General features: G+C 44.2%; 5 protein-coding genes across 5 annotated transcripts; 3 read left to right on the top strand and 2 right to left on the bottom strand.

The window, feature by feature from the left end:
* Positions 1-2758, top strand: EAF01_006174 (uncharacterized protein; the record flags this gene model as incomplete). The annotated part of the gene is made up of 2 exons (XM_038914428.1): positions 1-1138; positions 1191-2758. 2 exons carry the CDS (start codon positions 1-3, stop codon positions 2756-2758), a joined length of 2706 nt encoding a protein of 901 aa, XP_038770877.1.
* An 813-nt stretch (positions 2759-3571) lies between these two features.
* EAF01_006173 (uncharacterized protein) lies at positions 3572-4960 on the top strand (the record flags this gene model as incomplete). Its single annotated transcript, XM_038914427.1, has 1 exon — positions 3572-4960. The coding sequence occupies one exon, from the start codon at positions 3572-3574 to the stop codon at positions 4958-4960; it is 1389 nt and encodes a 462-aa protein (XP_038770876.1).
* A 4172-nt stretch (positions 4961-9132) lies between these two features.
* Positions 9133-10291, bottom strand: EAF01_006172 (uncharacterized protein; the record flags this gene model as incomplete). The annotated part of the gene is made up of 5 exons (XM_038914426.1): positions 9133-9271; positions 9346-9791; positions 9854-9889; positions 9964-10203; positions 10271-10291. The coding sequence occupies 5 exons, from the start codon at positions 10289-10291 to the stop codon at positions 9133-9135; spliced, it is 882 nt and encodes a 293-aa protein (XP_038770875.1).
* A 505-nt stretch (positions 10292-10796) lies between these two features.
* EAF01_006171 (uncharacterized protein) lies at positions 10797-12284 on the bottom strand (the record flags this gene model as incomplete). The annotated part of the gene is made up of 5 exons (XM_038914425.1): positions 10797-11244; positions 11293-11702; positions 11782-11849; positions 11925-11961; positions 12075-12284. The coding sequence occupies 5 exons, from the start codon at positions 12282-12284 to the stop codon at positions 10797-10799; spliced, it is 1173 nt and encodes a 390-aa protein (XP_038770874.1).
* Positions 12285-13959: 1675 nt separating this feature from the next.
* EAF01_006170 (uncharacterized protein) lies at positions 13960-15420 on the top strand (the record flags this gene model as incomplete). Its single annotated transcript, XM_038914424.1, has 1 exon — positions 13960-15420. The coding sequence occupies one exon, from the start codon at positions 13960-13962 to the stop codon at positions 15418-15420; it is 1461 nt and encodes a 486-aa protein (XP_038770873.1).
* Between the last annotated feature and the right edge of the window lie 12 nt (positions 15421-15432).

Below are 15432 nucleotides of genomic sequence, written 5' to 3'. Positions count from 1 at the left end.
ATGCTTGATGCACTCATACCCACACCTGAACAACATAGTGGAATGCCAGAACCACGTTTTCATCGTGAGCGTTCTGAAGGAAAGCCATACGCTTCGAGAATATACAGACCCCAACGTCAAAGGGTTAGACAATTTCCTACCAGGCCCCTGGTAAAAGATCGGGTCCTCAAGAGGACGGGGGAGGAAATGACGGGTGTAATGGAATCGAGGACACAAGCACCACACGATCTTATTGACAGACAAACATTGTGTTTGCCGAATTTCTCCGAGGATTCCATACTGCATAGTGGAGATGAAGGCTTTACAGATATATTGAGTCGATACTTCCCTGCGGCGGAGAGTAACGCTTCGGAACGCCTGGTAAAATTGAAGTCTCAGCTTCGTAAGGCTGACACCTATGACTTCTGGAGAGTACTGATGCAGGAAATGTGCGATATAACAGGAGCTCAATGCGGATTGGTTGCTAAACGAATGTTGGTGGATGATCAGGACACCGCTGTCGAACTTCCGGAACTTGGGGAAGAAGGCTCATGTTTAATGGGTGTTGCTTTCTACACCAAAAATGGGGATGAGGAACCTAACCTTGAAAGAGATTATAAATATACAGCCTTTGGTACACCTTGCGCTTATATGAAGTACGATAAAGTGGTCATTGTACCCGAGAGAATGAAGGAGGTAACACCCAACAATCCAAACATCATGCCGTGGGGCCAATCGGAGGCCTTCGTTGGTGTGCCATTAACTATGGAAGACAAATCATTTGCACACTTTGCATTGATATGGTCTGAGGACGGTGCAAAAAGAAGGAAGCTCAGTTGGACCTTCATAGAAATGTTCATGCATTCTCTTGAAGACTTAATTCTTCAACGTATAGTAGAGGGCCGAGGCTTTGCTAAAGATGGTAACCTTCCGGAGTGCGCTGCAGAAAAGATCATACCTCTTTCTGCTATCACCGCTTCACAGTCACTAAAGCCATATGCTCGAAGCCTATCGCACGAGTTAAGGACGCCTATGCAGGGAGTTGTTGGAATGCTTGATATCATGTATTCAACCGTACTTGATGCTATCGCAAATCAACAGAATGAGCGGGCTCGAGCTGTTTTTGCTGATCTTAAGGCTAATATTGAGATCGTGCAAGGTAAATGAACCCCATCTTTAAGGTTACTTTATCTGATACTCATCTTACACAGAAAGCTCTAGAAGGGCGATAGAAGCAGCCGATAATGTTGTCCACGCATACGATCTCAATATGCAGATGCCTGATGTTCCCTTAACGCCTGAAGATGACGGAACAAAATCTTTTGCACCAATGCAAAATCATTCTCCACCAACCGATGGACAATTACGAGAGGCATTTTCATCTCCAAATCTAAAGAAGAGAAATCGATCCGAAGACCTCGAGCTCAATATAGGATCTCCTCCGAAGCGTATGTTCACTTTGCCAGAGGGAGAAATATCACAGCATTTACTTGATGTCGATTCCGCCATACTTTCCACGGCATGCTCCAGCCCCGACATGCCCATTCGATCCACAAACACCACGACTTCGGAGATAGAGATGAAGTCAAACGAGTTTCCTTTTGATTCAAATCCCAGCCCACTTACATCTCCAGCTTCCATGACTCCAGGCCATCAACGCGTTATTACCCGCGAGTTTATGCGAAACCTTATTAGTGATTCCCTTAAGACCGATTATCCAACTAGCGAGCACCATACCACGACTGAATATGGCGAGATAATTGAACTAAAAACACAAGGTTCAAGGGGCGAAATGCAAGAATGCTCGATCGAATTGGTGATCCAACCTGATGTTCCCGAGGCTATTCTTACTGAAGAGCAGCATTTGCAATTCTCAATCTCAAAAATCATCGACAATGCAATCAAATTTACTGATGGGGGTAGTATTACAATAACGGTCAAACTCAACAACACCGGGCATATGATTGAGATATGGGTAGTTGATACAGGATGCGGTATCACAGAGGAATCAAGATCTCGTTTATTCCAACCTCATTTCCAACAAAATGCATCAATCAGTCGTGCGAAAGATGGACTAGGACTCAGCCTGTTCAACGCGAAAGCTCATGTGAGGAAGAACCTTGGTGGCGATGTTACACTGGAAAGATCTGCAACTGAAGGTCCGTTGAAAGGATCGGAATTTTTGATACGTCTCCCAATCTCAACACTGGATATGAAAAGGGCTGTGACTCCACTCGTGGGCTCGTCACCTAGTCATCCTCGAATTACTCGGGATGCTGTTATATCGCCTTACGCAACAGCTTCAGCGAAGACTGCACGCCGACGAGCAACTCCCAACGCCAATCTTGCCAAAGACTATCCCCTAAACTTTCTCGTTGCAGAAGACAACGTAATCAATCGAAAATTCGCTTTTACAGCTCTCAGTAGACTCGGCTATACCGAAGATAACATTACGCTTGCATTTGATGGAGCAGATGCCGTTCGTTCTTACCAAGCCTCGTTGTCAAAACCATCTGGTCGATATGATATTATATTAATGGATATATGGATGCCGAACATGGATGGTTACGAAGCTACAAAAGAAATTACCAAATTGGCGGAAGCCCATGGAGAGACTGCGACTATTGTCGCGGTTACAGCCGATATCACAGACGATTGTTCAATGAGGGCGAAGGAAGCGGGCATGCAAAGTTTCTTAGCGAAACCGTATAGAGTTATTGATATGGAGAAACTCATCATTGGTAATTTTCAACAAGGGTTCTGCTGTTCAGAATCATGAGCATTTATTTTTTCTCTTCTTTTTATGTATTTTGCATTGCGGTTTTAGGATTCGGACGACTCAGCGGGCTACGGGTTTATGGCGTATAGTAAATGTCAAAATATTAGGGTTCTTGGGACACGAAAATTGGCTGGGCATAGGAGCATTCATCAGGGCATCATGGCGTTTTCAGATGTCTAAATGGACCTTGAAGGAGTTATTTTTATGATCAGGATAGGAGTTTAGATTGGTTATGAGACAAGGTCATTTATTACAGGAATAGGGAACAGGTACATGCGAGGTTTATGTATGAATTAATGGGTGGGAAAATATCTGGGAGAATAGGGCCATGACAATAGTGCTATTAATTACATAGGAATTATCGGATTAGAGCTACTGTTACTCCTGGGTGAGTATTCGCTCCTCATATATCGAATATATTATTATCTATCTACCTGTCTGTCTGTCTGTGCGTCTAAAGTAGACAATGAAAATAGATATAATCGTTGATGATAATCTAATAACAATTAGTCTGAACAATAAGATAATGAATAATAATAGCGTGAGAATGAAGCCATTGAATTAAGTAGGGGATATAATGCTAGCCCTTGACTGTTTTGAAGAAAATCCGGGGAAATCCAACATTCGCTAGAACTCCACTAGCTTGGAACAATGACGCTACAATCATCAACAAATATATACCACAAGACCAACTCTGCGACATTCAAAGACTTTCAACACCGCCTTTCCCTTTTGTCCTAACATTTATTAGTATTTCATACCCTTCTTACAAACAATTCATCAAATTCGAACATGTAATATACCCAACACAAGATGCGCTTTCTTAGCATCAGTACCACAACAACCATTACCCTCTGGCAGTTAGCCTTATCTGCCTTCGCCCATCCAGCGCCCAGCCCTTCGCAAGACTCCTTGACGCACGACCAGAATATAATATCGCTGCCTCTCTTCCATTCTCTAGAAGAACTCGCCCGCCTAGTCGACATCTCCTACTGCGTTGGCACAAGCGGTATTTCAAAGCCTTTCAATTGTGCCAGTCGCTGTGATGAATTTCTGGGTTACGAGTTGGTAGATACATTCAATACTGGGGTGGCGAAAAGCGATAGCTCTGGATATATTGTATTGGATCACGGATTGCGGGATGAGGGAAAGGGCAGGATAATTGTGGCCTTTAGAGGTACTTATTCTATTGCGAATACAATTGCAGATTTGAGTACGGTGCCGCAAGAATACATACCTTATCCTGAGGACCCCGATGAGACTGGAACTCCAGATACCTCTACTGAGACTGCCGAAACATATACTGTACAACGTTTTCTCGACCACATTCCTCGATCTTGGCCTTTCAGGTGGAAACAGACATTGAAATCAACACCATCAAATCAAAAGTTGGGAGGAACAATTGAAAAGTGTACGAATTGCACGGTTCATACAGGCTTCTATACTTCATGGATCAATACTCGCCAGTACATCCTACCTCATCTCAACGTGCTGAGACAAAAACATCCAGAATATCAGCTGCATTTGGTAGGGCACTCACTTGGTGGGGCGATTGCCGCTCTTGCTGCACTGGAACTCGAAGGGAATGGATGGGGAGCAATAATTACGACTTTTGGTGAGCCGATGATTGGAAACCACGGACTCATGGACTTCATTGATGGAGTCTTTGGACTGGATAGAGGAGGTCACAACGACATGGACAGGAGGTATAGAAGAGTGACGCATGTAGGAGATCCAGTCCCTCTTCTCCCTCTGAAGGAATGGGGATATAGAAGCCACGCTGGCGAAATATACATAGAGAAAGGGAGCTTGCAACCTGAAGCTCAAGACATTCATCTTTGTTACGGTGACGAGGACAATAACTGTATTACGGGTAGTGATGGGGATGGCTTGTGGTTTCAAGGGGAAGACATATCCTCCATAATCCCTGTGGATTTTCTGGACGAAATACGGACTTTAAATTGGGATAAAGGAGAGGCTGATGCCAAAGCAGGAGCAGAGGGAGAAATGGAGAGGATCCAAGAGCGATGGCCCAAGCTTCCTATTCCAACGAGATACAAACTCTGGCAGCTATTCTTCGCACATAGAGATTACTTTTGGAGGCTGGGAGTTTGTTTGCCAGGAGGAGATCCGTTGGATTGGAGAAGACCACATTACAACCTCACGGAAACGGGGGGTGACACAGGCAGAGAGGAGCTATGATGATGATGTACGATATCGCCTAATGGCTTCTACGAGTCGTGAGTAGCTGCATGATACCAAGCTACAGATTCAAATTGTAAGAAAATGATGCGTTGCTTCTTCTAGATGTTGGAGTTCATGGTGTACTATAGTTGGACAACAAAACCTCAAAACATGTGCATATGAGCGGCTGGGATTGGAGTTGAATGCATGTTTTTATCCTCATTACTTTAACATAATGCGAAGAGTCATTATTCAGAACAAGTGCTCACCGGTGTCAGAATCGCTTACGAATCGATGGAGATAATATGTTTCCCCTGGTCTTATAGAAGATAGTGTCCTATACATGACCCAATGAGTATTTTTCTGTTTATCTCATCCCACTTAACCCCACGAATCTTCTAGCATTTTATTCCATGTATCTTGCATGTATCAATGTACTATCTTCACTCTCGCCATAACTATTCATACTCATCTAATTTATCCTCACTCTCATTTCAACTATTCATACTCCATGAATTCAATGACGAGTCTGTCTCCCCAATCCCCACTGTGTGAGAATTGGTTGGGCATATCCAGCCAGCCCCATACCTCGCTATCACATCTCACCCAAAAGCAAACCCGCATTTTGACATGCATGCAGTGCCTAGTAAGCAAGATCTATGCAAGATATCTCCGCGCCGTTTAGATCGATCTAATCTACGAGATCAAGGCCGGTCTGATGTATCCTTACTTTTTCTTTTCCATTTTGGGAACATAAATCTGCAAAAAGAAAACACACACAATATCACAATCTAGAAACGGCAAGCTGATTTCTCCGATCTTCTATCATTTTTGAGCGAAAGTTGAGCGATCCATGCAAGATAAGAATAATTGGCCGAGGGGATAATATTTTTGCTTTTTTTCTTGCAACGCTATGTAATGTGTTATCCATTCTGTTGGGTCTGAGCATAGCATAATAGTATCGGGCGCAAATCGCGAATCGCGATTAATATCTTTTTTCGCATCTTGCATGTTTTCGTATTCGGGTCTAGGGCTTACTAGGTAGGGCTGGGGTGGGGTGGGGGTCTTGGTAAGTTTGAGATCGACATGAACCCTTGTCGGATCTGAACGGTGCCGTGAAATTTCCCGAGCCGCATTTCATCGCAGCTGAACTTGTGGAGATGGTGGGATGGATGGAGGGATGGATGGAGGGATGGAGGGATGCAAGATTTTTCGGCCATTACTTGCTTGGTTTGATGAGATGGATGCATAGATGCAGGATGGATGGATGGTTCCGGTGGTGTGGCCCTTGGTGTTTATTTGCGATTGGTTTGAAGAGCATATGCGTGTGAAGCCTTGGGGTTACGTGGTTTCGGTATTAGGTTGTTAGTTTTCCATTTTTCGCTTATGGGAATGATGGGCTTGTGATTCTTGAGTAATTGGTGGAATAAATGGTGATTTTTACGTCCGTTGCGTGCCTGGATACAGTAGGAAAGGAATACTGGCAAGTGGAGAAGTGTTTTGGTTAGACTGCAGGTGCGATGAAAATCAGCGGATACAAAGATGGATATTCTGACTAGAGCTAGCAGCTCCAGTTTACATGTACGGTTTCAATATTTCAAGTAAGCTGAAAGCAGCAGGAAAGCTGTCGCACGGTGTAGAAGTGGTTACATTGGAGGTAGATGTGAATAGTCAGTGTCTGAATTTATACTGGTTTCAGGAAGACATTTTAATTCTTACATGGGACGAAAGTGGACAGATATCTAAAACTAACATCAATCACCAAGTCATTCTGCTCACTGTTAAAGAGGGTTACTATGATGGTAATGACATTGACTACCTCCGGAGAAGAAATTTTCACGTCAGTCAGAGTTTTCGTTCATCTAAGAACGGATGTACATAGCTATTCTAGTATTATATTACAAAAGAGGAGTTTGGAGATAGAGCCTGTTTTATAAGTCAACGAGTACCTGAAGGTCATTGACTCAAGTAAACTGTAACTACAAAATAGAGAGTCCAAATCATTCCACATCAATGGTTGACAAACAGTATCTCACTTAATACAGAAACAAAATATCTATTTCGAACTCAAAAATCAACACAGACTTTACATCATAGCATCATCAACTCCTAATAACACTTTCACGAGTCATGCAGCTCCGTAGAGATATCCATCTATACAGAATAAGCAACTAGTAGAATACACATCATTATCATTAATGCTTAAATAACCCCATCACTGTTTCAAAGACTAGAGACAATAGCGGTAAACTTTTTCCAAAAGGATCCTTCACTTCTGGTTCTTTTGATGACTTCTGCGGTTCTGGCCAAAGAGTAGGCTGTGGCAATAGCCGAGCTGGTAGGTAAATGTATTGCTAATTTACAAAGTGCTGGCCCCTGGGAGCATGTGTAGTTGTCACTTTGACACCAACAGGTAGAGATATTGATTCGGATTGTTTTGTTGTGATACCAAATCCTATCTTATGTACGCACTTGGGGTCTCTGTTGTTGGTGCTCACCTAGGCGATTTCGATATGTTGAATTGTGGATCCGGAAATGTCATAGAAGGAAGTCGGTCGGGACCTTGGCAATGCATCTTCATTTGTTGCTGAGAGGAAAAAGCTGAAGTTTATATTATTGTAGGTGTACGGACGCTTTCATTGTAGTAAGTATTGAGTTGGGACTTTGGAATCAAGAGAGAAATATCTCTTGTCGATTAATGCTAGCTATTGTACATTACATGAAGGACAACGAATCCTTTCAGCCTATGATAGTTTTCTGTTGTTGTTGTTGTTGTTGTTGATGGGATTCTGCACTTGTGGGCGGGGTGTTGTCCTTTCTGTTCTCCAACACTTGGGGCTCATCAGTGTTTAAAGTCATTCGGGCGCAACTTGCAAGGGACGCATTGTATCTATACGAAGCAGCGGTCATGAATGTGCTAGAAAGAATGGGTGAATTGTTGGATGATATGTCATGATTTTCCTGCAGCTAGTATTCATAGATGCTTCGCTCCCATCATTCCAGAATGCGCTACCTTTGAAGGCAACTTCCCTAGTGGGATTAGATCGCATGCAGCAAACTACATGAGGAGAGGCTACGTCGTATCTTGCAACAAGCAAATAGTCCAACACTACATCACAGAACAGTGCTCTGGGAGTTTGAATACTGCGATTATATGTTCCATTTGTCACTCAATCGCCGTGGACTAGATTATAGCCAGTGGTGACTCTGTAAAAGACAAGTTGATAGCTTTTCTATTCTTTGTCTTGTTCTCGGAGTACATCAAACCGTACTATGAGGTTGAGGTGGCTCTAGAAGCGCCGCTGAGCATTTATTTGATGGTTCAAAAGTGTGGATGGATTGCGAAAATTGGAACATGATTCTTTGCTAAGGGCATGGTCATTAAGCTACTCGATGAGATGAGATGAGTTGATTGCCGATATACCAACAGCCAGCTGACAGTCAGATACTTCTGACTTCTGGATTGGATGGAAAGAATCAGACGGTGTGAAGTATTGAGTTCATTTTGAGTATTGAATGAGGTATTCACAATTATTGAGTGTTTAAGTACCGTCCAGTAATCCGGATATAGGACAATCTAGCTGAATGTTCTGCAGAGCAATAAATTGAAATAGCTTTTATTCGTTCTATGATAGTTCACAATTCTTTTGTTGGACGACATAGAATCACGCCCTACTAGGTGATGTCTTGGAGATCAAAATTCCTCCTTGACCTCTCAATTTCACGCTTCCGCTGAATCATAACGGGATACAAAAGTACGTGAAGGGTGGAAATGTTCCGACTTCCTTACTGATACTTCGACCGTAGCCGAGGACTCGACCTGCTTGACGTGTAATTTAATGTCATCACAAATATCGAGAGAGAACCTGGAAGTAAAGTTTATATAATCGACGATCTATAGATTCAAAAAGTTCCCTAGAGTTGACACAAACTCAGAAATTGGGATAGATATTGTCCCAGTTGCAAGGGTTGCTAGATCAGAGCCTACCGCTTTGTTACCACTAGATGATGAAATGAAATTGATTATATTTCAGTCAATCAGGTCTGAAAAACATGAACTATGCTTCTCGATAGAAGGTAGGAATTTTCAGCGAGACTAAAGTAGCACAGTGAAACGAGGGTTCCCGGAATGTAGACATTCTCTTGCTATTCAATCACATATTACGTCCAGTTCTCTTTGTTTGAAGAATCTACAACTTCGCCTTCTCTTTGGTCTGGGTAAACTCAACCTTGTTGATGCAACTGCCTACACCTTCTAGGCCAACTTCAACCACATCACCATCCTTCAACCATACCTGTGGGTTTCTCCCCATTCCTACACCTTGTGGACTAAATTTTTATCAACATTATTCCCCTCTTAAGATCACAGCATAGGAATGAAGCAAAATGCAGAAACAACTCACGTTCCAGTAAAGATCAAATCACCAGGTAGCAATGTAGTTCCCTGACTCAAAAACGCAATCGTTTTGGCCACGCCAAAAATCATATCCTTCGTACTGCTTTCTTGTACTGTTATCCCATTCAATTTCGTAAAGATCGTAAGATTTTGCGGATCTTTGATTAATTGACTGGAGACAATGCCCGGTCCGTAAGGAGCCCATCCATCGAATCCCTTTCCGAGCGCCCATTGACCACCTCCGCGTTGAATCTGCCATTCCCGATGCGATACATCGTCACCTATAGCATAACCGAGAACATAATCTAAGGCTTTCGATTCTGGGACATCGGAGCAGGATTTCCCAATGACAGCAACAAGTTCGCATTCGTAGTCAAGACCCGTGCCTTCTTGAGCCATTGCATGAATGGGAATGGGATCGGTAGGACCGGAAAGAGATGTGATGGGTTTGTACTTCCAAATGTCAATCGCCAACGAGATCTAGGATGAAGGGAGATAGAGATCCATGGACTTACAAACAGAATTGGAAATTTCGGAATTGGCATATTTGACTGTAACCACCCAATTTAGCATAAAAGTCCTACCTTAATCATTCGCTTCAATATCCATAGCCAAAACTACCTACCTCCTTCGCGTGCTGCTCATAGTTCAATCCCAAACACCTCACAGTCTTAACATCCTCGTTTGCTAAAGGCGCAAGTAAGAGCCGAATATCTTGTATCTGATCTGTAACCTCATGTTTCCCGAATATTTCGCCCGTGATTACTTTGGCCTGGGTAGCTTTCGCGATATCTGAGACTCCTTTGGGTAGAATCGCATCTCCATAGTATGTGCGGCCGTTCTTGGCTAGGAAGCGAACAAGTCGCTAGAGTAACGTGTTAGTACTGTATAATTATCCAGGGCGCGCGAGTGTAGAGTATAATCAGACTCACGGAGAATGAAGGGGTCGACATCGTGTTGCAATTGAATGATAGTGAAGCGAATTGAAGCAAATGAAGGCATTTGAGCTGGGAGGCTCGCAATGACGATAAGATAGCAATAGATTAGGAATCTCCGTAGTCGCTCAAGCACCGAGGTTAATTCGCTTCCCCACCCTGTTCTAGAGCTCATTGCCTGTGCGGTTGCGCCCTCTCCAATATATTCAAATTGAACTGGGCTATTAATTCTTCACATATCACTCATCTTGGATTACAATATCGAAGGTTCATTATTCATCGTTCCAATCTAGACCTTTTTAAGATCAGAATCTCAACATCTCTGCACAAAGCATGTAGTGTTTGGACGATAGTAAGAGTTTGGGCCCTTAGGTGTTCCCACGTAACCAGAGCTTGAGCATTTTAACGACCCGTTCACTGGAGAAAATGCCAAGCTACACATATCAATACATATCAATCATTGAGAAGAGGAAGGATATATTATATTATAAAGTTTTAGGGGAACCCAGTCCGGTTAACAAATTCATACTACATTCGCAACATCCCTCACCACCTGGACTTGCGATGTAACGGTAATTCCCCTCGCATCTCTTGATGACCTCGTCCCGTCATCACTCTCTATACTTCCCTCACCATCACGACTTCCCCCCGTGCTCTGGAAATAGCTTTTCTTGTTCGTCAGCTCGACCTCGTCTGATTCCTCAATGCGAAAGTGCGACTGCTGCTTGAGAAATTTTGGCGTCTGGCTCAGATTTATATGGTGCGAGCCCTGTTGACTGGTCCCGGTATTGGAGCCCTTGTTGCGAATACCGCGGAAGAGAGGCGCATATGTTGGTAGACAGGCGCCGATGATTGCGACCGAAGGCTCTAAGCTGGACCATCCGAAAGCGGGGCCAAGGATGAATGATATGTCGACTGCGGTGGTCAGAAGTGTGAGGTAGTAGATGCGTACTATACTGGCGACACAGACACTAGACGGGTTAGCAGGGGCGGAGAAATGCTGGAGAGTAGGTACTTACAAACTACCAAGCAACATTATACCCGCGACGGAGAACTTCTTGCGTTTGTTCATGTGGAGTCTTAAAATCCGAGGAATCGGGACAATCAAGATGATAACATCATTGACCATGTTAACAATTCCAAAGATCAGAAAGAACATCAAAGTATTAATGCACTTTCCTTCTTTCGCGCCGGCATATTGCATCCAGAAGAAATTCAATGGACGACAGGCGGCTGCCATTACAATCCACATAATAATGGGGTACGCGCAGGTGAAGGATGTCGCAACCCAGTACATTATGGTAAAGATGCGATTAAAAACTAGCATGTCGCCTTCGCCTGTGTAGAACAATCGCCGGTAGAGGAGCAAAATACTGATCTTAGTTGATGTTACGGATGCGGCGTAAACCCATGGCTCGGCAAATACAACCTATGTATCTATGTTAGAATGAGAACATAACGCTTGACGATGAAGACTCAATGTGTGGCGTCACATCGTCAAAACGTACCTTTAGCAACACCATGAGCCGCGGCAATGTCGTCGACCACACATGTGTACCCGATCCATATGCTCCAGCTTTTCGAGTAGAAAACGTCAGTCTAAATTCTCAGGTAAAGCTGAAATATCGCTGCGAAGCTTGGGAGTACCAACCAATAAGTGTTGTAGCCACGAGAGCACAAGTGCAGATCTATCAAAGGCTTACGTTAGAAGCTGTGTATTCATTCTCTTACCCAGAGTAGAGGAGCTATCGTGAAAGATGCAGAAGGAAGTCATCGCGATCAGAGAAAGAGCTGAACTTACGAGTCCCAAGACAACAAACCAGTCATCGATAGCCAAGCTATTTGCTCCACGCATAGTTCGGACATAAAAACGCAAGCATACTGCTGCAGCTGCTATTCCGAGCACCACACAAGACACAATGTCATATGCCGCCGTCACACTTTCATTCAGATCAACACCAGCAGCAGGCGGCCCGAAAACGAGTTGGATGGAGGGATCAACTCCCGACATAATTGTATATCTTGATTTGACCAACAATTAATGTAAAAGTCAGTGTTCCCCCATAAAGCGATTTCAACATAGAAGTTGGCGCTCCCATTTGACCGGAATTCCTGCGATGGTTATATGCAGGTGGAGGTCCCGCTGATCATTTCCCAGAGACTCGTGGTGAAAATTCTCACCTCTAGGCTTACCTGATATGTAAGGATTTGTATTTTGAGCAGATGCAATTTTGACAGGATTGCCATCGGTAGTTGTGCTTGTGCTGACAACGTCTCAAACTTCTACCAGCTGCTGATGCAATCTCCCACCCTTGATCAGAGATCGTTAGAAGGATTGGGCCCACACTACAGCGAGCGTCTTCTTCTGAATGGCCTCATCCCTTGGCTTTGCCCCAATTTACTCAATCGATCCAGGGTTGTGCGCGAAAAGTCCGCAGCGTGCGATTCGTACCCGCCAACGATAGTTTCACAATTAATCCATGATACCTGCAGTGATCTTGGGCAGCTAGGTCGATTTGTTTCTTGGTAAGATGTGCTCGAGACATGTTTTATGTTTGACAATTCTCTATATATTGTTATTTGTGTTGATATTTATGTTGACCCTTAAAATATTATCCAACACAACTATAAGCGACTGGCGGTGAAACTACGGGGCAGCGAGATTAACCGATAGACTATCCCACAATGGAACTAGTCTAGTTACGGAGTTTTCTCTTTCTCCAACGGAGCTCCACACTTCCCTCCTTTTAGACTTTCCATGGCTGACGCAAGAAATAATAATCACCAAATATGAATTTGTCAACACAAACACAGGTCAACGCTATCAGTCATCCCAGCAATTGCGATACTATCCGGTGAAAAATTATGGATTTGAGTTTCCCACTATTCCCTACAAAGGAGCAATTTCTTGAACTCTCTCGAGATCCTGCATCAGCTGTCAAAATGCAGATAGGAAGTCGATCCGTGCTTGTATACCCCTGGACAATCTTTGCTACATCAAACCTTATCCAATTTCACTTGCTTGATCTATATTCAATTACGGAGTATCTCTACTATATCCCCAATTTCTGTTCAAGAAAGGGAACGTGGCGGAAACCCTATTCTCATTCCGCCACTGATCCATTGACGATCAATCAGGCAATAGCTCCTGTTTGGTATTTTCCACAGTCTATTCCATCACCAATGACATTTACCATGTCTCACGCAAGTTGTGGGGGCCGGTTAGCATCCAAATTAGGACACTCAAGAGATTTAGTGCGCCGATAGTTCGTCTCGGTAATATCCCAATGAAGTGCATGAAGAAATTAGATGTGGATAGGCTTCATCATTCATATCCGTCTCGACGTCGGGAGGTGGATCGACGGGCACACTAAAGTGCCATTATTTCAGTGAATTAGAGGGGTTTGATAGGAACGTTTTTGTGTGCAGTACAGGTTGTTGCGCGGAATCTGCGCCTGTTTGACGTCCCGATTGATCTGCAGTGCAGGATTGTTGATCTAGACGTTGCAATATGGATTATCGGAGATACCGCGATGATAGTCTAATTAGAAACAATCGAGTGCGGTCGCTGGAACTCTGTAAATAACAGCACGTTCTTCCTCTTTTTCGTCGTTTATCGTCTATTGAAGTCTCTATTCAGAAATTTTCTCCCAAAAACAACTCTTACATAGCAACAAGCACTCGCCATGGACGCAGCATCTAAAGCACCGCCTCTTCTCGCGTCCGAACTTATAGGACCCAAGGGATGGATCCGGAATATGATGTGCCTCGAGTTGGCAGCAGACTACGACGCTGAGAATATCTCATCAATGCTGCGAACAGCATGGAGTAGTTTCAAAGAGCGAACGCCAATGGTCGGTGTTGAGGCCGTGCCCGCGGACCCCGATGTGAAGCCTGCTGGGCAGCTAAAGTTACAACCTTATCGCGATGGCGAGATTGAAGATTTCATCGTCAAGGATCACCGTAACGATAACACAGCACCTTCATTTAGTCAGTTGAAGGATCAGGGATTTCCCAATGCAGCCATGGACGATGAAAAATTGTGTATGCGTGGCCGAGTTGGGGAATGGCCTCAATTTGGCGTCGATCGCCTAGCAACTCAAATGATGCAAGCCAACTTGATCAAGGGTGGATTACTGCTCAATCACTTGTGCTTCCATTCATACGCCGACGGACTATCCATGTGGAAATTGGCCGAGCTCTTCGCTGAAGATTTACGCCGAGCACAGGGGTTGACTATTGAGAGGCCAGTTAAGATTCAAATTGCGGACAGAGCCAAAATTCTGCAGAGCACCGGAGAACACGTGTGCGCCAATTTTGCAGAGGAGCACACAGAATTCATTCATCTACCTTTTACTCCTCCTGGACTCCCCGAGGCTCTAACGAAAGGAGATAGCCATGCTCATGTATATCGATTTAAACCAGAAGCCATCCGAGCGCTCAAAGAAGAGTGCTCACCAGCAAAGATATCATCTAGTCTCAAAGACAAGATTCCACAAGAACAGCTACCAAAATTTGTCTCCACCAATGACGTCCTATCTGCACTGATCTGGAAATCCATCCAGACTGCCGAACACGCGGATCATTCAGCCCTCGATCCCAGTAAGCTCTCGATAGGAATGGTCGCCTTGGACGCACGACGCCGCGTTCACGTGCCCATACATCCACACACACTCGGTAATATCATCGGATTCACCACTGCAGTTCTACCAATTTCTCAATTGGTTTCTAAGGATACTCCGCTTGCTGATATCGCATGCTTGGTACGACAAGGCGTTAATAAGTGTGGAAGCACTTACTACGATGAAATGGCGCACTACGTAGAGCGCGCAGACGACGTAAACAGAATTGCTGGCACGGCATTCCTTGACATGCCTGGTAGCAATGTCCTATTCAGCAACTGGAGCGACTTTGACTTCTACAGTATCGAATGGGGTCCTGCATTTGGTGATCGCATCAAGTCTTTGCGATTCCCCGCCGGTGGTGTCTGTGCCGGCTTCCAGGTGATTTTGCCATCTCCTGCGGATGCGCCCAAGGGAACTATGGAGGTGCTTGTTAGTGCGTCAAACCAAGCATGGCCACGATTGTTGAGCGATGAGACTCTCCATCGCTTTGCTCATAATGCTACGAAAGTACCATTCCAATGAGGCTGGATATAG

Source organism: Botrytis porri, assembly GCF_014898465.1.
Source record: "Botrytis porri strain MUCL 3234 chromosome Unknown BPOR_007, whole genome shotgun sequence".
NCBI classification, from domain to species: Eukaryota; Fungi; Ascomycota; class Leotiomycetes; order Helotiales; family Sclerotiniaceae; genus Botrytis; species Botrytis porri.
This window is presented reverse-complemented; position numbering and strand designations above follow the sequence as displayed.